This window comes from Gallus gallus, chromosome 3, assembly GCF_016699485.2.
Source record: "Gallus gallus isolate bGalGal1 chromosome 3, bGalGal1.mat.broiler.GRCg7b, whole genome shotgun sequence".
Lineage (NCBI taxonomy): Eukaryota > Metazoa > Chordata > Aves > Galliformes > Phasianidae > Gallus > Gallus gallus.
Window position 1 is genome coordinate 51,946,617 of NC_052534.1, and position 26,207 is coordinate 51,972,823.

Consider the following 26,207-nt stretch of genomic DNA (forward strand, 5'->3'; position numbering starts at 1 on the left):
AGTCTGCTTTTACATTTGCGTTTCTTCTGAGACATCTGTGGAACAATATTACCATTATAATCAATGGGATTATTCTTGGAGTAAGGCATGACTTAATATGAGTAAAATTGTAAAAATCTGGCCCCTGCGTGAGTGAATAAAGATTCATTGAGGCTTTAAAAATCACAATTCTGTTTAAAATGTTTCATCTCTCTTTGGCACAGATACTATCTCAGATTACTACCAAGTGATACGCTTGGGGTGTTTAATCACTTCGTCAATTTAACTCTTGCGTTTCGAAGACATCATTATCCAAATCACATCCGAGTCTCACTCCTCATCTCAATTATCCGTCATTCTTTTCCAGCAGCAAAGAATATGCAAGTGGCATATTCTTATACTTTGCTGTCATAACTTCTACAAAAAGCTACTTCTTGGGTCTGCCTGATACTCGTGCTTCTGTCACTGCAGCCTATGTTATCTGCAGCATTAAGCGTATTTTCTATGCCTATTGCTCTGGCTTAAATACTTTATTCTGGAATCCTTCCAATGCCTCAACTGCCATTTTGGGAACCCATTTTGTCAGTCTCCAATCCCTCCTAAGAACAAGGAAAAAATATATTTTTGTCAATAACTGTAATCGGTTAATAAATAACAAAGTAGTAGCAGCTGACTGGTAAATAACAGCTATTTGTGGAGGCGATATGTTTACTTCAAGCTATTTCAGAAAGTGATATTTTTGAACTTCATCTGCCAGCTGGCAATTGTGCATCATGCTTGAGTTCTGTTTAGATACAGAAAGAACTCTAAAAGATTCATAAGGAATGTAGTACGGGTGACTGTTTCGTATGCCACAGGCAGAACTGCTGTCAAAAGTGCATTGTTAAAAAACCGGAAAGGGTAGGGTGACTGCACATTAGTTCTGGTGTGAATCACTTAAGACTCCTTGACTCTGCTCAGTCATTTAAGCTGGTTCATCCATTTTAGCTAATCTGTACTCTAGCAGTTTCCTTTTTCACTCTTCAGCTCAGTGTCAGCATCAGTCGTGCTTTCGCTATTGATCACCAGGTTAAGGAACTTACCATGTGAGAGGAGGTTGAAGGTGTTGGTTGTGCTTAGCCTGGAGAAGATAAGGCTCAGGAAGAGCTGATCATTGCCTTCCAGTACAAACATGGCGGTTATGAAGAAGAAAGTGGAAGTGCTCTCTCTGCAAGTATGCGTCATGATGAGGCAAGAGGCAATGGCCATGGTCTGCTTCCAGAGAAATGCCTTTGAATATAAGAAAAAAAGAGTCTTTGTAATGGGATCAATTGAAATAGGCTGCTGGGAGAAGCAGTTGAATTTACCATTCTGGAAGTATTAACAGTATAGCTTGGCAATGTCCTGGGTGAAGATGAGGTGTAGTCATGTGGAGCACGTGCCAAGTGGACTCAGCACCAGGAAGCAGCCTGTGGCACTGCTGGTAGCAGTAGCCATGAAGCCTTAACACCCCAACCCTACGCTTCACCACAGCATCATCTGTCACTAATGCTTGGTTCAGTACAAGGTCAAAGCCTAGGATTAGCAATCTTGTTCCAGGTCACATTAACAAAGAGTATATATATAATTAAAAATACAAAATCTAACCAAACCAGAACAAGCCCCCTTAGATTCCTAGGGAAAAAAAAATGCTGCAGTCTGGGGCAAATTACACAAAGAAAATGTCATGGCTACACAATGCAGGGGCTTCTGAGGCCAGACCTCAAATTCCAGTAGCTATGTCTTCAAGCCTGCGGAAGTAATCCAAAAAAGCCAGCATCTCAGTGAAGTTTCATTACGATGAATTGGAGGTAGCTGTGTTTCTCTGTTTTAGATGGAGAAGCTAAGGGCAAAAAAGAGGAGAGTTTCTAAAATGTCTGCAGCTATTGAGGCTCAACCAGTCAGGGAAGCAGCGGACTTCCCTTGGAGCTTGTTTTCCTTTTTATCCTTGGATGAACTAGCGTGCAGTACATTATGCTGCCTGAATGTAGGGGTTTGTCACGGTCTGCACTGGGGCTGTCCTGGGAGTGTAAGAAGGCGATGAGTGTGAATGAAGCACGCGGTGGTCGCTGGGGCTCCAGCCCCGTCTTCAGGAAACCTGTCGCTGCTCCTCTGAGAGCCGTGCAGGAAAGGAGGTGGGTCTTTGATCCCTTTGTTGTAGCTGCTCCCTGGGAATTTGCTGAAATCAATGCCCTGTTTTCCTGAAGAAATGAATGGCTATGCCTAACTAGCTTTGTGAAGCTCTGGGGAATTCACTCCCTCTGTTTATTGACAGCTGAAAAGGAGCACATGGTGCTGAATGGGTCCTCTTGTGAAAACAAAACAGAGCAGATCTAGACTTAGTTGAACGCAGGGGCATTTGGAAAACTCTGCTGAAGGAAGATGGCATGTTTCCTGCCACCTTGCACTAGCACAGTGTGACTTCTTAATAAAAGTGCAATTTAAAATAAGGTAAGGTTTGTTTTGAACTCCTACGCACAGTACGGTTATGAAATGTTTGCATTTGTATTCTTGAGTGCAAAGACAGTGTTTGCATTGTATTGTGCCATGGGAAACACCTTAGTCTTGTGCTGTTTTTAGCTTCTGTGTATGTTCCCTTATTCTTTGATTAATGATGATTAATGAATATGAATAGTATTAGGAAATAAGTTGGCATCTGAATCTTGCTGTCAGGCTCTTAACATCAGTCTTTTGTGTAGGCTGTTATATACCTCTCTTTACGTCTTTGAGGATCAGATGAAATGCATTAGATGATTTCTTGACCAGTACAGATCACTGTGTTAGCACTTTTGCACATGGCAGCCGAGTAACCAGAGGCTCTGTCTGGCAGAAAGTCTGGGAGCCTCAAATCTCTTGAAATGTAAGTGTTTATTCCCAAACTTCTGTTTCTGTGAGTCAACTCAAAGACAAGGAATGGATCTATCTTTATGCTGGCTGATTTTAGAGGTAGAGTTGTTTTTTCTATGACAGCAAAGAACAGCGAGAGGAGGACGGTAACAAGGAAGAGGCATTTTCTTCATGAAAGTACAGAAGGAATTTGGTGTGTAATTCATATGTAAATTTCCTACTGAAAACAGGAGAACAGATCACCAGAGTTTGTACATTAGTTTCTGCAGTGACTGAAAAGTTTCCGAGCTTATGTACCTACGGTTTTCAGGTGAGGGCAAGTTCTGAATGCAGGAAAATAGTTAAGTAATGTCATCTCATTTGTCTGCTCAAGTGTAAGGGCAAGCTCCCGGTGGAATAGTAGCTATTGTGCTGTCTTGTTCTTGCAGAGAAGTAGGAATTACTTTGTGTGTGTGTGTGTGTGTGTGTGTGTGTTGCAAACCTGATCCAAAGTATTTCTGTTTGTGCAGTTGTAGGAAAACTTTGGAGTAATCCCATAATTTCAGTAGAAGTGCTTGGGAGGTGTTGTGTTTATTGGAGTGGTTTGTGTTCCTCGGTCTGGCGTTTTTTCTTTGAGTGCCTTTGAGCTAGCAGTCTTACAAGTTTTGTCTCATTTTGCTCTTCTCTGCTGCAGATAACTTATCTGTTTTTCTTGGAAGCATTGAGGTTCCATGTACAAACATACTTTCTTTAGAATAAATACTTTGTGATCCCGAAGATAAAAGCATGTAGCCTTACTGTAGAAAATCAGTATTTTTTGCTTGTGGGTTCTGCCTTTAAGTCTCCAAGTTTTTCCAAGGGAAAAGCAAAACAAAAATGTATTTATGATTTTGAAAAGGGTATGAAAAACACTGATTTCAAAGAGGCTGATGTTTATTTTTCTGAACTGTATTGTCATTGTTGTAAAAAAAAAAAAATACCTCCTGACCCATTTGTATAACATTTAAGTGTATTTATACATGATTTATACATGATAGGCAAATTTAGAGCTAAAGCTTATTTAAAGCCAACATTTCAGTTGGGAAGGAGACATTTTGTAGGTTGCTTTATTAACATAACCTAGACGTGTTATGAAAATACTGGCCAGTGAGGGTTTTGATTTCTGGGTAATTGTAATGCTGTAAATAAAAACCAATCATATCTTGGAAAGCTCAGTTGATCACAGCTTTTTTAGTGAGTATAAATTCACGTGTGACACAAAAGGTAGTATTTGTGTTCTGTTAATTGGATGATAAGGCAACGGAGAATCTCATATCTAACATACAGGACTGGAAAGTGTTTAGCCAGAGATGTGTAGGGAACTGCAAGAGGATGTTCTGGCAAGACAGCTGTACCTTTGCCTCATCTAAAACTGGGGATATGTATGAAAAGCAAATATTGCTGTGATCCATTAGCAATGCTGAAGCACAAAGTGTATAAAATAATTGAATTCTAACCAATAGAAGAAAGTATACTAAATACATTGTGGAGTATGTGACCATATACAGCCCCATGTAAATAGGGATATTAAATATTAGGGTTGTACAAATGCATATCTGAGCATATCAGCTGGAAAAGTACAAAACCAAATTGCTTGCAGTTTTGCCTTGTAACGTTAATTCTTATATTCTAGTATTAGAATTCTAGTAGAATTAGATTCTAGCAGACCGTTGCTTTTGTTTTCGTGGCTTCTGGGAGTAGTTTAATGAAACTAGGCATCCATCAGGATCAATGGTAAATAGAGTCTTTGGGTTTTATTTAATCTCAAACTAAGGCATCTGTCAACAGAAGGGTAAATAGGACTTTTTGGATATGCATTATAATCTGGGTTTAGAGTGCTTCCTCTGAAGAATAAAAAAATCTGTAGTCTTTTAAACTTGCAAACTTTTGCAACACTCACATGTAGTCCTGCGATAATATTCTGGTCATATGCTGTGTAATTCTGTCTTTCAAAGCAGTAGACTCAATGCTGTCATTACGCCTTAAGAGGATAGTTATTGTAACAGAAATGTACTAGACTGCTTCTCCATCTATTGATGCTATCTTTTAAATCCTTGCTTTATCAGCATGTTGAAGCACAGGTGGATATAATTTCTTTAATACAGCATCAGTCGACATTAGAAATTATCCTTTGGTTCCCATTGAACGTCTTCTAAGGTAGAAAAAAGAAGTATCTGTTAGGTCTCAGGAAGAAGATAAGTAATGCAGCTAGGACACTTGTACGTGTGAATGTTCTTTTCACAGAAATACGGTTTTGTGTCTGCTGAAAAGAGCTTCCCAGTGTCTGTTCTCAAAGAAATCACACCATGCCTTAATAGAGGATGAGAGTCTCCTACACGGTTTATTCCCAGAGAAGCTGGGGTCAAAGCATCCTGTGTGTTCTGGAAAGCTGGCAAGTATGGCACTTCATGCTGTGACAGAAATGGTTCTCTGTGTCCTCTCTTCTTCAGGTGACACAGAGTAAGTATTAAAGCAGTTCTGCTAAGCTGTTAAGGACCCTCTGTTTAGAAGAACAATGCTTCTAAAAGAAGATGCCTGTATTCCTTTGTTGTGAATATACATGGGTTTTAGGATTCATGAGCTCAAAGCAAAATTAATGTTTTTGTTCTTTTCCGTGAATTGGAATGCCCATGGGAGGTTTGGAATGAGAAAGTTAACTGATTTCTCAGTTTTATTCACACTTAGTTTCCCTGAAATGTTGTGTGCAAGTTGTGCAGGTTGTGAGTGTTCTTTCTGGATTGGTCCTCCAAGGTCACAATGGCACAGTTAGTACTAAGTATCCATATATTCACTTCTCCACATGGACTTCCTTTATTCCTAATGTGGCTACTCACACATCAGGAGAGCTGAGCATATGGGCTCTTCTCTATGGAGCTGAGTCCCATGCTTTTATTCCCAGTAGCAGTGGCTTGCTTCATTTACTTGAATTGCCCCTAAGACTCCTGGCTCTGCAGCTGCAGGATGAGTACAGCTTCCCTGTCATGCCAAGCTTCCTTGTGTCCTGCAGTAAGCTCGTATTTCCTTCTCCAAAGCATGTCCACCTGCAGAAAGCAGCTGGAGATACGTTCCAGTTTCTGGCATCATTGCTGGGAAAGTTCCTGGAAGTCCACACTGAAGGCTGTGTGACAAAAGTGAGAGCAAGAATCAGTTTAGGATGGTTTCCTAGGGAGAGCCAGTTTTGTGACCATCTGTCAGTCTCCTCTGAGTGATATCTGACCGTGGTGGCCAGTAGCAACCAAGTTTGACGAGAAGTTTACTGACGTGTTTCTGCACTAAGGAGAGACCTACTCCAAGGTTCCCTTTTAAGGGAGTGTTGCAAGTGTTGGAAATATTTCAACTGATTAAGATGAAGCATTAGTCATTAGAATCTCTATACTTCATTTATCAGGATTGAAACCTTCGTGTTGACCAGCCATGAATAAAACTGTCAGCCACATTAACACACTTGATAGGGATGTGTGTGTTTATACGCACATACATTCAGGTAGATGTGTATTTATACAGATGTGCATTCAGGAAAGCATGCGTAAGTTACAACAGTAGCATTAGCTGCTAAAAGATCTGATACTAAAATAAATCAACTGCTCTGCCAAAATCTCTGCCAAAAAGATGTGCTTGAGTCCAATTAGAGCTGTTTCTACTGCGGACAGTAAAACATCTGCTGCATGGGGGCACATAATACAGGCCCAGAATGCGGCCCAGGAGCTGTAGGATGCTCACAAACAGTTTGGCTATGGCTCCCTCGGTGTTTGCCTGTGTCTGTGTGGATGGTGGGGTTTTCTTTCTGCTGTCTGCAGTACTGAAGCAGTTTGAGCAGTGCTAGCAAGGACTGGCCTGCACCAGCATGGCTGTGGCTGGTAGCGGGAGATAGGCAGCAGGAGCTTTGGCTCTCTGGGAGCCTTTGCTGGGCATTTCAAAGGAGCAGGCTGTGCTGACTGGGGCTGTTTCGTGTAATAAAAAATAAATAAATAAGGGCAGTTTTTTTCTGTGAATTTGCTGTTAACCTCCATCCCTGTTTCTGGATCTAATTTTGTATGTCTTCATGCCAAGCCAGTAGAGGGAGGAGAGAAGGAAAAGAAAAAACAACTGAAAAATCAAACTGCATTTTTCAGTGTGATTGTTTGAAATGTGTTCAGCTTTCAGCAGTGAGAAGAAGTCTCTTTGCTTGCTCTGATTAGAAGCTATTACATGTAAACTACAGGAAGTGACTTCATCTGAACGGTACATTATGTGTATGGGTTTTGATAGCAGCAAACACCCCGTGTGGTGTACCAGAAATGTGACACGTACATCTTAGTCTCAGGAGTAAAAAATTTTTTTGTTTTTTTTAACTTAGCTTTCAATCAGTGCTTTGATCCGAAGTCATTTTTAGGTGAATGAACCTATCAAGAGCTTTGATGAACTTGTTCATCTGCAGCGTGAAGTTAAACTTGATAAACACGCCTGTATGCTTTCCCCGCTATTATTTTTTTTTCTTTAAGTTTCTGGTGAAGTCCTGTAGGACACTTCCCTTTCAGGCATTCAGACAGCGAAGGTACATTTTCACTTCTCTTTGCTGGGAAGGCTGTAAGGTACAGCAGTGCAGAGGTATCCTGCTGCACGTCCTTCTTGTTTTCCTGCAGAAGCTGCTGTATGCAGTCCCTCTGCTGAATTTTACAGCCCACCTGGGCTCCTTGAGTCTCTCCAATTATTTTGCTCGTAGGACGGAAGGAGCATGGCAGAAGGCCTTGCATGGTTGGTGGGAGGATGGCATTCTCTGGGGCTCTTTAAGTTCTTCCTAACAGCGCCAATGGCAGTCACTGGACAGAAACCTTACTGCTCCCATTAGTACTTGCCTGTCTTCATGATTACTCTCTTTTAGGAACTAATAATGAATCATAGTCACTGTTATCATTTATTTGTTTGTGTAAGAAATAGTTTTGGTGCTCTGAAGAGATTACACGCTTGAACTCCTGTCTGTTGGGAAAACGTTTGTGTGCTTTGCATTACAGTCAGATGGGAGGTAAGCCTCTCTGGGTCCCTTCTCGAGGCTTACTTTCACCAGAACAGCTGTGTGGGACAGGAGGGGATGCCTGGGCTGATTACCGCTGCTGGTATACTGTCTGGGGGTGGATGGTCATACAAGCTGGTTTCCTTCTCATGGGTGATAGAAGTGATATGATGTGTTCCTCTGAACACATGTTCTCACCTAAGGGCTGGGCCTACCTGCAGCACTGGTCCTGGTTACGGGGAGCTGACCTGATCTGCCAGTCTGACCGAAAGCATGGGATGGCAGTAAGGCATGGTACTGTTTTATTTCTATTTCCAAATATAGTAACTCAGTTTTTAGGTTTTACATCGTAGTAGAATGAGGTCATGTTACTATAAATGTGCTTAATGTTAAGGATGATTGCCAGGATGTCTGCAAGCCACCCATCCATCGTTCTCTTCCCAGAGGAGCAGGGGCCCCACATAGGCGCTCACGCTCACAGTGCTGCTCATCCCTGCCGAGATCAGGACTGCTCCTCCACTGATTTTCCCAAATAATACAAATTCATGTGTGGGTGAATATGCCAGTTTGCAGTCTTTGCTCAGGTGAGCAGTTAAGGTTACAAAGTCAGCCTTGACTGTGGTCAGCCTTGACTTTCCCTTCCCCCCCCCCCCCCCCCTTTTTTTTTTTTGTGCATAGGTAAGCAGTGGTAGCTCTCTTTTAATTGAAGGTATTCTCATACAAGGTAGAAGAGACACAAGAGAAAATGAAGTTCAACTACTTTCACGCTGGGCTAAGGAGCAGTTATTACAGCTAAAGGCTGTCAGGCAGTAGTAAATGTAACATAACAAAATATCAGAAGTTAAAGAGATTAAAATAATTATTTTTAATATTCTGAATTGTGATAGCTGTAACTGGAGTCCTACTTTGATGCAAATTGGATGAACTGTTGATCAGTTAAGAGCTCCGGCTCCTTTGTAAATGAATGTAGTTTGCGCATCAAACTTAGGACATGTAAGACTTCTTTCATAAACGTTTTTTTTCCAGAAGAAATGTGTGGCAGTGGCCCACAATAATGGCGAAATAACTTGGGATTAATTGTTTGCTAATTGAGTACTTTGAATTTTTGCCAGATAAATAATATTCTGGAACAAGCTTTTCAAGTTTTTCAGCAGTGGGTGCTTCAGAACAAACGACAGAGCAGGAAAGCCTCACGTACTTTTACACAAGAAGAATCAAAACTCAAATAGTGCAAATGCAACATACGCTAAGGAAGAACATTTCAACAACGTATTTATGTGATGTCCCTGTACATGAAAGCAGAGCAAGGGTAACGAAGCAGCACATTACTTTGGGGTAAATTACTGTTGTTTGCTATGCAAATCTTATGATTGTAATTAGACTTGGATTTGGAGTGCTGTGTACACTGATCTTTGTTCCCTCTGTGCGCGGGAGCTAATTCTAATGCTGCAAAACTGCGCAGCAAATTTCGAGCACTGCTCGGCAGAACAGTTATTTCTTGCAGTGCATCTTTGCAAGAAATGGGTGTTGTGAAAGGAAGGAGTTACCTCTGTGCCCACAGTGCGCGTAAGAAGTACCGCAGACGTCTTCAGAGACACTGAAGGAGGATTCAGGTACCGTAATGTCACTTAAGAGTGGAAGTTGGAGAAGATGCAGTAAGACTGCCTGATAGGGATCTGGTTGTTAGCAAATGATTTTTTAAAAGTCGTGCTCTACAGCTGATTGGCCGAGGAGCTGGTGGTATGCTGGGGCTCTTGTGGCAGTGATTGCATTCCTAGTATAGCTATGTATAGCTCTGTAATCTCCACAACCGGACTTTGTGTAACCGCAGCCCGTGGCGCCGTGCCCACGCTAATGAGCTCTCCCCTGAGGCCGGGCTTGTGTCTGTGGGGGTGGCACTGCCCAGGGATCGGGCCACTGCTTTGGAAACCTGTGTTTGCTAAGTGTGCTGGAGTCCTGCCTGGCTGCCGCTACCTGCAGGAGCTCGGCCCCGTGCAGGGCTGATGGCCCTGCGGTTGTCCTGGGGGAAAGGAGAGCGGGCCGGTCTGTAGTCTGCAGCGTTGGCCAAGGACAGCTGTCACCTGGACCGAGGGAAGCACCTCTGCACTGAGAATGGCTCAGGTATGGCAGTCAGCCTGCAGTGGTCAGCTGGTGGGTGGAAGTGCGACCTGTGGGCACTGCGGCTTCTGTCAGAACCTCCTGACAGCCTGGCAGAAGCCAGCCATGCTGCACGCAGTGGAATAACATCATGCTGGTTATGGGATCTGCTAGCTTGTGTGGTTTAATCTGCAGGCAAAGTGTTGCTTGGAACTCTGTAAAATTCTTTACAGGCCAAAAATGAACGAATATCCTGTAGGGGACCCTAAAGCATTGTTGCTCTGAAGATAGAGTAATGATCTGCTTTTTACAGCTTGTAGTTCCCGCGAATGCTTCATTTATTTGTGTTGCCCATAGATTAAAGGAGCAACAAAGCAGAGGTATGGAGGCAATTTTATTATTTCCTTGCATGCTTGTACATTATCACGTATTCTTGTAAATGTGACATGGAATCCGCTAATCTTGTATGTATAAATGTAAGTTAAGGGAGCAGAGAGACTGTAAAAGCATCAGGCAGTATACTAATGTTCCTAACAAAAAGCAGAGATGCATTTTGAGTATTGCAAACTGGTGCCACAGTGAAGCTGGAATGACATATGCATTTCTTGCCCTCTAATTTAGCATTGAAGTATGAAGGATTGTGAGTTGGTCTGAAGTTATCTCCAAGGAAGAATGTAACGTGACGATTTTGTGCTGTTAGTTTTGGGGGAAGAAATCGCAAAGACCCCCACTTCCCAGGGGATTACCTAAAGCTACGGATACTCTCAGCAGTTACCATACTTACAGTGGCCCAATCCTGTGCCTTTGGTACACCCAGCAATTTTCAGCATGCGATGCACATTCAGAGTCAGGGTACCAGGTGCATCAGTGTGATATCAGATATACCGTGAAGTAAATGTAATTCAAGGTCTGGAACTACAATTAAACTGCTAGATCAGCTAGAAATCTTCATACCCCACATCAGAAAATGCAGACAATCCTAGAGCAAACATTGGGTAGGTCTGGGTGTTTCGTGATGCTGCACGGAGTCGCCAGGCCAGATTCTGCAGCAAGGTGCTTAACGAGTGCATGTATCAAGAAGTACCAAGCTGCCAGGATGTCAGCTGAAGTGGGTGGGAAAGCCAATTAGCTTAGAGTAGTGTCCTAATTGAGAGCTGCTTCCAGCTCTGGAAGCTGGTTTGTCATATTCTCTAGGCCAGCGCCCCACTCTTGGCTAGAAACCTTTCTCTCACCTATTTATTTGTGCAAGCATTATTTTCAGTTTCAAGGAGCATCCTCCCATGTACATGTCATAGAGTTTGATTTGAGAATCATACAATCACTAAGGTTGGAAAAGACCCACAAGATCATCCAGTCCAACCGTCTGCCTATCACCAGTAGTTCTCACTAAAGAACAACACAATGTCTAAACCTTCCTTGAACACCTCCAGGGTTGGTGACTCCACCACCTCCCTGGGCAGAGCGCATTATACTTCTGTTATTTTGAAACCTAATCTTCCCTCAGTGTGAATGGAGACTTGCTGGGAGGTCACCGCTGTGCTTTTGGGAGCACCTGGAGGTGGTGGCAAGCACCCGAATCAGGAGCAGGGATGTCACCATCAGTCACTGGGGCTGTACCAGCCAGCTTTTCACAAGTTAACAGCCAAACTGCCTTCGATGAGCTCATTTTGCAGTCGCACCGCTGTCTTTGTGAGTGATGGCAGGCCTTTCCAATCAGGCCACCTTGCTTGGAAACTTCAAACCAAATCAGCTGCTTGTGCAGCAGTGGGATTTAACTGTCAGAACAGTAGTGGTAACGTTGGAGGCTGGTTCATGGGAGGCCTGTTGCGCTTATTTTCCCTGCTTTCTCCTCCTGGCCTGCCCGCTGCCTGCCCCAGGTCCTCTGCAGCAGCACTGCCCCAGGAGGCTGCAAGGTTTGCTCAGGAGCTGGGCTGCGATGAATCACAGAGGCATGGCATGGAGTGATAAGGTCGTGTACTTTACGATTAGATACATCCTCCCTCTAACAGCAGTTCTTTGTCTCCCTGTTGCTTTTGGTAATGTTTTTCAGCTGTTTGCATAGAACAACTCTCCAAGCAGGAGCTGCACAACTCGAAACAAAGTCGCTATTATTCTAGGTAAGCCCAGGAAGCTGGTAGAGGACCCCTAATAATTTGGTTGCCCTCAGAAGACATAGATTGTTGGTAATCTATTTAAAAGCCTATTAAGTTAAACCACCGTGAAAATATTTCTTTTCTTGCAGCCTAGCTGTAAAGAACCTTCGGATACATAAAACAGTGTGTAACAAGAAAAATCTGTCCTGCAGCTGTATTCAGGGCTTTTTTGGGTGTGCATTTTCAGTGATGCTTGTAGAGTGGCGTGCTCTTTATCTATAGCTCTAACAGGAAAAAAAAAAAAAATCATGGATTTCAGCTATTTGTAGTGCAGACATATGGTCTTGGAGCCATGGAAAAACTATTACGTGATCCCCAAAATACTGAAGAATATGGACTACTGCTGTGTCTTTAGCTTGACAAATATGCAGGGCTACCTCCTCCTTTACAGCTGATGGAAAGCCCAGAAAACTCAGTAAGAACACTTTGGACTTATTTGGGAAGATTTTGGACTAGACTCTTAAGGCATATACTTTAGTCAAGTCTCTTCTTTAGTTAACAAATGGAAACCTTTTGGAGCTATGCTGAATATTGTATTTGTGACACTGCTTTCCTTTCTCAAGGATCGTCCCCAATGTCTCTCCAGATGTTGTCTCTGAGCCCTTATGCTTCATTCTTTGGTTTCAAGCCCCAGCCTGACCTGAAGACTCATCTCTCCTGCCCCAGTCTTTGCTACAGCTTCCCTTGGCTCCCTCAAACTTTCTTGGGTGTTCTGACTTCACTCTTCTATTGCTTACTGTCACTTACTTGAATAGACTTGCTCAAAAGAATTTTCAGAAGTAAAACAAAGCAAGGTAGTCATGGATGATTTGTTGGTTCACTGCTTTTGCTTCTACTGTCTACAAAAAAGGTTTTGTGCACTGTTTTTCCCATCACTCTGTGTAACTCCAGTGCTTGGATGTCTTCTGTTGATGAGGATCATTGCCACATTTTGTCACTGCTCAATACGAGTTTCCCTGGCAACCAGCCTGAGCTACGCTGAACCAAAAATACCTTAATGTGCTGGGAGAATGTCAGTATTTGCAGACGTCTTTCTCATTAGTGACTTCTCTGGATGGTTCATGTATTCTGCAAATGTGATTACTGTGAAACTATGCCTGGGAAATGTGGTGTGCCTCTTGGCTTTCCATAGACAGTACAGTCTGGGAATGCTGCCTTTAGTGGTTGTCAACTGAGTTGTGGCACCTATTTTTCATGATACGCTAAGGGTCTCATCTCTTACTCAACAGGGCCTGTGTGATCTTTCCTGGGCTTCTTGGATCTCTGCAAGTTACCTTGGTTATTACTAGCAACCTTGCCATTCTCGTCTGTATATAAATGTATATACCTTGATTTAAAGGTACAGATACCGTGAGCTCCAGTTTTGCTGCCATCCTAGTCTCCGCAGTCACTGTTGACAACATCTCCCAATGAGCTGTGTATAAATCTTTGGAGGTCAGGATCTGCCAGTGCATACAGGAGGAAAAGCACAAACTGGAAGTCTTATTTCAAACCTTCCTATTTCAGTTTTGGCTTTCAGATAGTCTTTTCTGCACTTAATGTAAAAAAGTGCTGTAAATAAAAACACTGATAATCCAAGATGTGTTTTTAAGCAAGACGATTACTAGAGACTAATTTGGAGAGAAATGCTGCATTTTTAGTAATGGGTTCTCATTTCTGGATTTGTAGGGTGTGAGGATTGCGGTAAAAGCCTTATAGGAGAATGCAAACTCCATGGACCACTCATCAGGGCTAAAGACAGGATTATTCCTAGCCGAGCCCGTCTCACCCTACCTCACTACCTTACTTTGCGAGTGTTGGAGCTGCGAGCTGGTAACCAGCAGAGTAAGTACTGTAGCTCTTTTTCCCACATTTCATGGGTTTATACAAGTACAATGAATGTTGAATTTGTAATGCTAAAAGCCATATGCTGTTGCATATCTTTCTCCCAAGCCATGCAAAAAACAAGAAAGTGTATTCAATGAAAGGCCTGAAACAAAATGGTAAGTAGCATCCCTCATCCGCCACGCAAACTCAAAAGAATATAGGGTGTTCAATCACTTTTTGCAGCACCTTCAACTCATGTTATAGAAAGTTTGAATGCTCAAGCTTGAGCAAGTGAGCTACATTCTCGGTGTGCTGTAAAATTAGTTCTGCCTAGATGACGTTTCAGAAAGGGAATAGCAAGATGCCTGTTACGCTGCACCATTGGTTATAGCTGGGAGGTAACGAGATGAGTAAAGCAGGGAATTTTGTGTTTTTATAGATCTTCTCTAATTCTGGGACATGACAACTTTCTCAACTATGCCTATAAGCATAGTGCTGTGATAACATCTTTTACACTGAAGACAATCAGCACATTTGAGCATTGCATGTTAATGTCCTGTTGTGGATTTTAAGCAATTTTGTCCATTGTATCCAATGTAAGTTCCATTTTTTACAAAGTCTCTTTAAAGACTTGGATCGTTTTCAGACTTTTAACGCTTTGAATGGTTTACCTGGTATATTTATGTTGAAGAAGAATTAATGCATTCAGGACTATCATGTTTAAATCCATTTTCATAAATGTAACTGTACAAGGAATAGCTCATTGTGTCCACATTAATATTAGTCTGGTCTTTTTTATTTACAGTTCTTGGAGTATTTGCAAAGAAAGTAATACAGAAGAGAACACAATTTGGTCCTTACGTTGGTCAGCTGTCTACAAAATTGACCTGCTACGATGAGAGTAGGCTAGTTCTGCAGGTAAAAAACCTGTGCCTTAACATGAAGTGCATATGTGTCTTTTAACATTTCATATGGGCAACTTGCCTTCTAATCTAGTTAATTAATTGTACTTCTGATCTCTATGTATGAATTTAAGTCATATTACTGGATTGCACAGCATAGCCTGAAGTAACAAGATGTTCTTGTATGCTGAGTTTACTTTCCTGCTTTCTAGTTTTATCACTTCTGGGGTGATTTATCTATTGATCAAACTGTTCTTGATAAACTTTTCATGGAGTATGGCTATTGAAAGTATCCAGGGATAGTACTGTCTTCCCTAGTAGGTCAGTATTCACTTAGTTTGTTCAGCCCAGAGCCGAGGAGGGTGAGGGGAGGCCTCATGTCAGCCTACAGCTCCTCTCAAGGAGATAGTGGGAGCAGCACTGAGATCTGTTCTCTAGTAACAGTGACAGGACCTGAGGGAATGGCATGGAGCTACGTCAGGGGAGGGTCAGGTTGGGTGTGAGGAAAAGGTTCTTCACAAGAGGGTGCTGGGCATGGCACAGACTCCCCAAGGCCATGGGCACAGCCCCAGGCTGCTGGAGTTCAAAAATTGCATGTCCAATTGCCTTTGGACAATGCTAGGGTAGGTATGAATTTGGGGTGGTCCTGTGTGGAGCCAGGGGTTGCACTCAGTGATCCTTGTGAGACCCTTCCAAGAAGGGATACTCTGTGATTCTATGAAGTAAAACCAAGAGAATTTGTACTTTACACCATTTTATTGGGAGGGTCGTGTGTGCACTGGCTTAGCAATAGTGGCAGAAATATGCACTGACACCTGCTTAGTAGGAAGGAACAGTGCAAGAATAAGGAAGCATTCCTTAATTATGTGATTGTGTATAAACTTTGACAGGCAGTGTAATAATTCAGTTTATTTTGTCAGGTTGTTATTTTTAGAGCGGTTGCTATCCCTTCCTGCATAAGCATGTGCTATTCATCCCATCTGGACCATTTACACCATTGTTTGTACTTTTTCCACACGTATAATGGCCTCTGTCAAGACCAGCCTAGCTTAGATATATCTTCATGCACATTTTTCCCCTCATTAACTCCTTGGGAGTGATGGTTGATCATATAGTCTTATCCACATCTCTTCTGCACAGATGTCTGTTGTACAGCACATCTGTGTTCCAGCCACAGCCTCTGTCAGAACTCCCTGGCAAGTTGTGGTTCTTCCAAGACTTGTCATGTAACATCAGGCCCTCTCACCCTCCAAGAGAGAGGCCAGCAGCAGCTGTCCTGTTCTGTGCTGTATGTCTTTGTTTGAGTTTTCTTCCCCAGAAGCTTGGGACTGGAAAACAGTCTGCTGTGGAGAAAGGCATAGGTACAGATACTTCTGCAGTTTCATTTGAGAATGAAAATAATAGGTCCAGTAATTGCTGTAGACTTCATTTGCTCATGGAAGTCACATTCGCGGTCTGCCAGGAAGATAACACTGTCCTTCTGTGGGATTTTCATAGCACGATGACACCAGAGAGCATTAGTTTCTTCAGTCCTTATGCAACACTTTAATTCTTAAAAATGTGGAAAAGGTAAGGTACATATCTAGCAAGTTTGCCAGCATGGATGAGCTAAGCACCCAGTTCCTTCCTCTCCACCAAGCCATTGTAAACCGCACCCTATCCTCCATTGGTTACTCCAGTTTGCTTCAAAGTGTACTGTGATAAGCACAGCTCTGATTGATGAAAAGACTATTTCTTCACAAGAAGAGACTGGACTCTCACTTTTCCTGCATGGCAGCAGTAGTTGTCTTGGCATTTCCCTTAGCAGCATTCTGAATGTGATTAAACTGGGACATGTCCAGCAGGCAAGTGTTTCCATTGGAAAAATGACAAAGTTGGGTAAAATAGTCCTCAGAAGCAGTGGAGATAAAACTTGTTTTGCAGTTATTTGTTAGCTTAGGTGGTTATTGGAACCTATACATGCAGTGCTGGCATCTGTTGTGCAGCTTCAAATGTCTACATTCCGGAGCGTGCAGTGGAAAAGCAGCTGTCCTGTATGAGGTTGGGGGTGTTCACTCATACAGGCATTCTCTTGAAAAGGAATCCAGAAGAATGAAGTAAAGCAAAACGAATGAGGTCTTTCTGGCACGATTGTTCATTTGTATTTAATTTTAAATTTTTAAAAAGGGATGACTGTTAAAAAGTCTCTTTGGAATTATTACACAACTTGTGTGATTGTTCCATGCAAAACAGCATTAATGCAGCATTGAAGTTTGAGATTATCAGCTACTCAGGAAGTACATTAAGGAACAAAGCTTATCTTCCTGCCTGCTTGCACTTAGTTCTTGTTCCTATAATACTATCTTTATATAACATAAAAAATGAGAAATATAAACTGGAAATACATACAAAGGTATTTTACTGGTTGAGTGCCTCAGAAGGTACTCATTCTTCGCTTTCTTTTGCACTTGGTGTTCTCTAAGAGTGATCTATTCTGAAACAAACATGATTTCAAGGATTATCACCACAAGAAGGTAAATAATTGGTAGCCCTGATTCCAAGTTAAAAAAAATTAACGAGTCTCTGTACAGGACTTAGTTTTTACCGTGTTATTTCTCCCATCCTCCCCCTTTGTTTCAGGTATTGAAAGATGGAGGGAAGTACTTTCTGGACACTCCCAATGAAGACTGTGGAAACTGGATGATGTTTGTCCGGCTAGCCCGGAACCAAGAAGAACAGACCCTTGTGGCTTATCAGCACTGTGGAGAAGTCTACTTTACCACTGTTAAGGTAGTTAAACCCACATTGCTTCACCTGTCATTCAAATGGCAATTTATCGACAAAGATTCTGAAAGACCAACCCTTTTACAGATGAAAGATTGATTATATTCAGGCAACCGCTGCTTTCGTACACACCACCTTTTATATCACTTAATCCACAGTAAAGCAAGCAGTGTGTGGAGTTTTCCAGTGAAAGGTAATGTGTACATATGCTGCAGGTATTGAAGAACCTGGGTAGAGAAATGCAGAAATATCATTCGTGGTGGCCGTGTTTAAACAAGAACACTGTGAAGTGTTACCATTCCAGTTCGAAATAGGCACGTTGTGAGATTGTCCTGCAGGATTACTTTTGACAGTACTTCTTCCTGGAAAGTACTTTTCTTTATTGCACTTTCGGACACAGGTTGTGTTCTGAGCGCATTAGAGGATACGGAGTAGCTTCTTTAAGTATTATTTTCTGCTCTGATTAAATCTGAAGACTTAACTGCAGAACTTACAGTACTATGATGTTGCCATGAAATGATCAGTTTATACTAGGGATTTTAGACTGTGTCTCTGTCTTAGGAGAGAAAATGCAGAACTCTGTATTTGTAAATTACACAGGAATATTGTGGTCGTCTTGGTTTTTGTTGTTTTGGCCACTTGGTCAGATTTTTTTTTATTATTATTATTATTATTTTAAACCAGGACTTAACCCTGACACGTTTAGGAAACTGAAGTCTTCATGTTGAACATTCCTTTTTTTTCTCCCCTTTTTTATTCTAAGTAAATGCCTGTAACATTGTGAGTAACATAAGAATGAGAAAATACTAGTCATACTTACCAGACAGTGATGGTGTGAGAATAAGTTAATGGTGATAACGCTTTGCGTCTTCAAAGTCTTTTATAACAGTGTTTGTGTTTGGATGAATAGTAAAGCAATGTCAAAAATCAACACATAAGAGTATATACTAATCTGTGTTGATGTTTAGGCTGTATTTGGAATTCTGGTTCAGTCAGTACAATTTTAAATATATGTGTAGAACTGAGAGCATTAATAGTACTCTATTTGGAAAGCATGAATAAATGTTTTTTCTAAGTAGCATATTTACAAAACAAGTAACTTAAAATTTCTGATAGAAATTAAATACTGGCTTGAGACAGCTCACTGCTGCTTTCAATAGAATTGCTCATGGGCATTAATGGAGGGTTGCATCTTTCTCATTATTAAAATGAAGAGTATCTTGGGTTGAGCAATGTGTTTTGGAACCCTTACTATGCACTGTGGGGAGTTAACCTGTTTTTCTCACTCTGGTGCCATTCAGAGTACTATGGCATCCTGCAGATTTTGCCCAGGTCAGTAAGGTAAAATAGCTTTCTGCTACACTGAGGCACACCCTGCTGGTCACGTTGTGAGGCTGCCTTAGGGTTGGTTATCAGGATTTTTTTCTCAAGAGAGTTTGGGTATCTATTGAGAGCGGAAGTATTGGCTCCACCGTTTTTACAGAGAGATAGGATATCAGTTTAGAATAAAGGCAGAAGATTTTTAGTGACTTGAAATTATGGCTACAGAAGCATACGTATATGGATGGACACGTGTACTTTTCTCCATCTAGAGTACATGCAGGAGCTCAGTGCGTGATTGGTCTCCTAGATGATGTTTCTGCCTCTCAACCTTTGCAAAGTGGAAAATTCACTCTGTACTGTTTCTGTTTAGGCCAGGTGTTATTGGAACATGCAGCTTGACCCATGCTGGTTGTAATAAGCAAGCGGGTTTGTGCTTCAGAAGTTGAGTTTTTAGACATTATACACACAATTATCTGTCACTTTTCAGCATTCATAGTCTAAGTTATCTTTCACCTACCATGCTTATGCAACGTTGATGTTATAAGTGCATTTTAAGATGTGATATCATGTGGAACAAGACTCAGCTGCTGTCTTTCCAGGCTACTTTGTTGTTTCTAGTGGCATAAAATTAGTTTAGCTGAAACAAAACAACAGGAACAATGTAGTTTGGCTGTGCATCCATTGAAAGAATGTTAATTTTGATTATAGGTGAATAAAGTGGCTTACAAGGCCAAGAAGTCATATAAAAAGTCATATAAATCATGACCCCGAAGTTACTTCTCTCCTTTCCTTCTAAATACATGATAAATCTTGAACCAGTTAATTTAATCACTCATCTTTATTTTTCTGTCTGCTGCCATATTGGCTTAAAGTACTTGTATGATGAGGTGGTACTTTAGTCCAAGATTTGCTGTATGCATGACTGGATGGAAGACTGCAGATTATGGACTCCCTTAATCCTGTGTAGGAAGGCTTCAGTGAAGGAAGGGCAGGAGGTACCATATAGCACGTGCATTGAATCATTAAGGTTAGAAAAGACCTCTAAGCTCATTCAGTCCAGCCATCAGCCCATCCGCACCATTCATATTGAGCCTCACCCATTAGAGCCAGTGCATGTAAATATGCAAATTTTACATGAAGTCCACACATTAATCAGCTCTGAATCTGTGCATCATGAGGTGTTCAAGTTGTTACGCATTTGTTATGCAGTCTTCTTTTGCCTATAACGTGTAGTTAAGTGTCATGTTCAGTGGGCTTCAGGAACATCAAAGCTATTTCTTGGAAAGACTGCTGGACATCTGGACATCATAGGCAAATAAATCTCAATGAACAAAATTGGGAAGCATCTGTCCTACTACCATCCCCCAAAATCTCTGTACATGCAGTTCTGCTTTTAGAAATTCTCTAAAGTTTCAAACCTTTCCGAGCAGACAATAATGCTCAGAAAGAATGTATGAATCTTGAAACTAAGCTACCAGTAATTTAAATAGATTCAAAGAGTGCAACATGACTAATGATAACAAATTGCATCCCCCTCCCTCCAGTCTTCAATGTAGTATTATTTGAGGTAGGTAAACTGGCATAAGTAAACGTGAACTACTTTCTTCCATTCACAGCCAATTGAGCCCCACACGGAATTGAAAGTATGGTACGCTGCCGATTATGCCAAATTTATGGAAACTTCTGCAGTCTTCATTAAAGAAGAATCTGATGTCAGTCCTTTGCCTGTAGTAGCAGTAAGTACCCCTAATCTACATTCAGGCTGTCACCATGTAGTAAATTAAAGCTATTTACATGCTTCGCCTGGTAATGCTAGAGCAAGTCATAGAATAGAGTTGGCTAACACAAAGCCAGGAGCAATTTTAAAGAAACAACTATCCCTAGTAAGGCTGCTCTTTATATCCTGTGTTTGTAATCTAATGGAGACATTAGATGTATCCAGAAGTAGTGATTCCAATGGGGTGTGTTGGAAAGACTTACTTAAGTTTGTGATTGTTTCTTCGGTAGCCAAGCTGTCCAGCCTTAGACATACCTCAGCAATTCCCATTTGTTATGCTTTGACCAGTTGGTCAGATAATGCACTGATTGCTTCAGTCTTTCCTGTGTAATAACCCTTCCCTTTGCCTTTCTCTTTGTCTGATAGTAAGAATCCTTAAAAAGACAGGAAAGGTTTCTGAAAATTGAAAATGTAACCGTGAAGACTGATGCCTAAGCTAGAAGGAAATGCTAAACAGAATACAATTGAACTTAGAATTCATAGGTGCTCCAGGTGCTCCCCATTGCTTCACTTGCACAGAGGATTTTAGAGTACAGTCCAGAAAGAAGGCATGGGAGGGCCATAGCATAAGACACACAAAAGGAGGAGTAGTAGGGCTCTTTGTCTCTGCATAAAGACAGAGCGGATGTGGTTTCACCGTGTTCTCCAAAGCAAGCTAAGAATGAGGAAAAATAATGTCATTTCAAGAGAAGTAATACATAGACAGCTGAGGAAATACAGGGTTATACATCTGGAAATACATTTTGTCAGGAACTGGTGGTTGTTTTGGGCTTGGTTTTTTGCACTGTTTTTCATTTGAATGTTTTAAATGTCTCTATTTAAGATATGTTCAAATGAATCCAGTAGAGTTTTTATTTTCATGGAAATAATAATTCCAAATAATAGAATGCTTGCAAAACAATCAAACAAACAAAAAACTTAAATGTCTTTAAGGATAGGCTTGATATCCCCCAAACTATGTTGTTTCATTTTGAATTAATAAAGTCTGATGTCCAGCATGAAGCAAAGTGAAAGTCTCTCCTGGAGGCATTGACTGCTGCCTTCTGGTAAAGGGGCGTGGAGTCAGCCAAAAATAGAGGGAAATCCTGTGTGGTGAACTACATTTGTGTGCACTTAAACAGTCCCTAGTTCTGTGATTTTTGTACAGTTGCAGTAACAGATAAATGATGTCAAGCCAAGGTTAAAGTACAATTCTCAACTGCTTTTATAAGTAATTCCATAATAAGAACAAACAGACTTTGAAATTCAGTACACAGAGATGAACAAAGGTGAAGGACTCAGTACTGCTACAGTAAATGCTAAACACAAATGTGGAAATCAGTATTTAGTCAATCATTTTTTTTCCCTCTTCTGGTCTGTAGACTCCTAGAGAGAATCCATTTCCTGCTGAACAGCAGTATTGTAGTACACTGAAGTACATATGACCAAGGACAACATACCTTGGAAAAACCCAGAGACAATGTAGTGTCAGTGAGAATATGACCTTTCCTTAGAATGCCTAATAAGAAAGACCTGCTTCTGTTCTCGTTGCAGAAAGAGCCTGTAGACCCTTGGATATGCTCCAGCTGTAGAAGTACTTTTGCAACTTTTGCTCTGCTGGAATCTCACCAGTGCATCAATAAAGACCGTGTCCTTACCACCAGGCTCAGACCACCAAATAAATTAGGATCCTTAAAAGCAAAAAGCAAATTCAAAGGGAAACTGAGAGGATCGGCATTAGGCAAAAGCATTGCTCAGTGCTATGGGACCATTTCCTGTTCCTCTGCTGCGAAGCTTAGCTGTGCCAGCTCAGGAAACACTTGTGATGCTCTTGTGAGGTTTATACCTAAATGGAGAAATGGCCGGCCTTCACTGTTGAAGGGAAGAGAAGTGAAGCAGCCAGACAGTTACCCTTGCCGACTCTGTGGGAAGATATTTGAGTCCATTGAAAAGCTCACAGTCCACACTTACGTGCACAAAGCGGAGCGCCCCTACAAGTGTTCACAGCACGGATGCACAAAAGCCTTCATTTCCAAATATAAACTGCTCAGGTACAGCTCTGAAGGCACTCCTTTTCTCGTGTGGGGAAAAAAAAAAGGACATCCTTTGCTTCTTGAGCGTCCTAGTGACAGTTAATCCCCAAGTTCAGTTTTCATATTCCTGTCTTCTCAAGAATTGAGAAAACTAGTCTCCCTCAATTGATACTCAGAGAGAATGTGTTGAGCAATTTGAACCTACTGTATGCTTTATGATTAACATGCTCCTCTTTAAAAATAGAGAAAGCTAGGCTTTTACTAATAATCTGAGAACTTGTGAAAATGCCTTCCTTCAAGAGGGCCAGTGTTTTCAGGTCTTGACGCTGCATTGTCTACTAGAGCAAACGTAAACGCTGATTACACTTTCTTTTTTGTTGTAGGCACTCAGCCACTCATTCTCCACAGAAATCTCACCAGTGTGGCTACTGTGAAAAGACATTTCATAGGAAAGACCATCTAAAGAATCACCTTCAGACTCATGACCCAAACAAGATGGCCTTCAAATGTGAAGAGTGTGGCAAGAACTACAACACCAAGCTAGGTTATAAGAGACACTTGGCTCTTCATTCAGCCGCCAGTGGGGACCTTACCTGTAGGGTATGTGCTCAGGAGTTCGGTGGCACTGAAATTTTGCTGGAACACCTTAAAAGTCATGCAGGGAAACCAACTGGCAATACCAAGGAAAAGAAACATAAGTGTGACCATTGTGAGCGTCACTTCTATACCCGTAAAGATGTGCGGCGTCACATGGTGGTTCACACGGGTTGCAAAGACTTTCTATGCCAGTTTTGTGCCCAAAGGTTTGGGCGGAAGGACCACTTGACTCGCCATACGAGGAAGACTCATCCACAAGAACTGCTCAAGAGCAGGTTGCAGAATGGTGACTCGGTAGGGCTCCTTGACCAGCTTTTTCCATTCAGACTGAAGGAAGATGCCAGCATATTGTCCCCTTTTCCTGAAAGGGTCTCGGGGCAGAATGGAATTTTGAATAATTCAGAACCAAAGGAATACAACTGTTCACATCTTCATCCCCAGCCAAGCTTACAAACCGCTCTTCCTATTGAACCTTCTCCTCTTTTGCAAAGAATGGGCTGTGCAGATAGCCTTGCAGCTGTCCCTCCCACACCATGCTCAACAGCCATCCCTGCCAACCTGAACCTTCATCAGTCTAATAAATATGACCTTAGCTCTACCTCATTTGCAGCAGGCTCCCTCAAGAATCTTCCGATCAAAGTGGATGTTAAAGGTTACAACGTCCATCTTCTGGAGGACCTGCCATTACCAGAACCTCAATCTCTCCACAAAATCAGTCTGGAAGAAGCTTCCTCAGGGCCTGTAGGTGATACTAACAAGTACCCAGTGCACAAGGAGATAGAGACAGCAGCTGAAACTACCAGCATGCCTTTCATGGATCTCACTCATGTGATGAGTTTCTGGCAACTCCCACAAAGTGACAACCAGAGCACTACTGGGGATATCACAATGGCATTTGGTCCAGAGGAACCGTCACATAGGCTGAATGGCCTCAGCCAACAGCAAGGTCTACAGCTAGCAACTGGTGGCATGGCCATAAACCAGCTGCATCATCTTCCTCGCTCCTTTCCATCCACTACAAATTCTGTAACATTGCCTCATTTTCATCATGCCTTCAAATAACTATGCTTTTTTTTTTTTTTTTTTAAAGAAAAAGACTGTGCTTCTTACTTAAATCTATTAGGAAGGTTATTTTTTGTTTTTCCTCTTTTCTGTTTCAAGAAGAACTCCCAATTTTTTTTTTTAAACAAGTTATGGACATGGTAGTTCAATTCAGAATGTTAATAAACAAGAAGCTCTATTTTTCATACTATATTATTAATTTTTAGCATATGACAATAGTAGGACTAACATACTTCCCTCAGTACCCTCGGTATTCTTGTTTCTTACCTTTTAAACAAACAGCTTAATGTCTTCAACAAGCCTCGTAATAGGCACAATGAAACTATGGCTGCACAGCAGGAAAAATAGGGTTAGGGTGAATCAGAAGAAGGGGAAAAGAACAGAAGAATAATTCTAGTGAGCCATAAATCACAAGAAATGTATACACATGACAAACTTAAAGTGAACAATTTATCAGTGTGATAGAGATTTCTTCTAAGCATTTACTTAATTACCAAATTTTATGAATCTTGGAATCATTTTGATTTAAAGAATAAATCTTCTCATTTCACTCTTTTAAAACAAAGAAAATCACTGTTGTGATTACATCTAAGTAGACTTCTTTATTTTCTTCTGAAGTGCACTTTGGCTATGTGCATCTCCTGCATTTTTCCAAGGGCTGGGAATAACTACCAATGCTGCATGACTACACCAAAGCAGACTTCTTGTATAGGTGTAGTTTTCAGAATGGGAAGTGGATTGTCTCAAAAATTGGAGTAAAACATTAATTTTTGCTTAGAACACCATCATTTAGCAAGATGCAGGAACCTGGTCTCACTCTAGTAAAGCACTTAAGCATCTGCTTAAATTTAAGCACATATGCCTTCATTGGGTCAATTTGCATGATTTAATACCCAATAAAAAAAAGAATACTTCTTACCTAAGGGGCCTTTTTTCAACTTCTGTTGATTAAAAAATGGCTTTTGCTTTGTCTGGGAAATGATTCTTAATTATAGCCACCTCAAACATGGTCTTCTTGACAGAAAGCTGGCCCTGCCAAGGTCAGCCTTCTGTGAGGCCATGGTAGGTCCCCATGCGGAAGGGCGTGTGGTGGTTACCTCAGGATGGGCTCTCTTCAAAACCACAGGCTGTGAACCTGCCTTGAAAGCGTCATAGGAAATCAGCAAGAATGGTAATGGTCAGATGATCTTCATCCTGTGGGCTTTGCTCAGTGGTATTTTGGTAGTCTCACCCAATTCAGAATCACGACTTATGTTTGCTTCCTATAGTAAACTGTTGTATGTTTCCAGCTGATGTAGGTGTTACAGCCCTGTCCCCTGACCAACTAGCAGAAATTGCAAAAAAAAAATCACATCTCCCAGTAGATAATATTTAAACAAACCAACAAACAACTTCAGAATTTACTTGCTGCCTTGCATAACCCATACTTAAAAAAAACGCCATTTTAGCATACCATGCTATTACTAGTGAGTTCTGTTGCAGCTGAAATTTCTGAATCAGAATAAGCAATCTCTTCTATTAAATTCACTTAGAATTAATAGCACCTAATGATAATTATGGATGTACCACAAAGCAAGCTTGTTCTCTTCTCCCTTGGTAATCACAGGACTATTTCCAGGCAGCTTCAAATAAAAAACAATATTTGTAAATCATTGATTGCTGTTTTGCTGTTCATGAATTGTAAAGACTTAGAAAGGTGTGTATCTGTTTACTGCATTGTTTTCCTTGTTCACGCAAACTGTATTCATTCAAGCTTACACACTCATAAAAAAGAAAAGAAACAACCCCCAAACAACACATGCTTGTACGTGCCTGATCATATATGATTAGTGGACACTTGAGGTTGTGCTTTTCTAAGAGGCT

General features: G+C 41.4%; 1 protein-coding gene across 10 annotated transcripts in view; it reads left to right on the plus strand.

Annotated features, from left to right (window-relative positions):
• Nucleotides 1-25,996, plus strand: part of PLAGL1 (PLAG1 like zinc finger 1) — a 43,535-nt gene extending 17,539 nt beyond the window's left edge. For 4 of the 10 annotated variants that reach the window (XM_015284207.4, XM_001232447.6, XM_046939736.1 and 1 more), the window contains 6 exons: nt 13,771-13,926; nt 14,714-14,826; nt 17,430-17,579; nt 20,513-20,632; nt 22,207-22,703; nt 23,069-25,996. In XM_015284207.4, coding sequence (XP_015139693.2) covers nt 13,771-13,926; nt 14,714-14,826; nt 17,430-17,579; nt 20,513-20,632; nt 22,207-22,703; nt 23,069-24,344 — 2,312 coding nt within the window. In that variant the 3' untranslated portion in view covers nt 24,345-25,996. Of the gene's footprint in view, nt 1-2,020; nt 2,449-9,254; nt 9,466-9,802; nt 9,974-11,999; nt 12,067-13,770; nt 13,927-14,713; nt 14,827-17,429; nt 17,580-20,512; nt 20,633-22,206; nt 22,704-23,068 lie in introns of those variants that run through there. The other 6 variants (XM_046939737.1, XM_040698471.2, XM_046939738.1 and 3 more) reach the window with 5 other exon arrangements.
• The last annotated feature ends 211 nt before the right edge of the window (nt 25,997-26,207 follow it).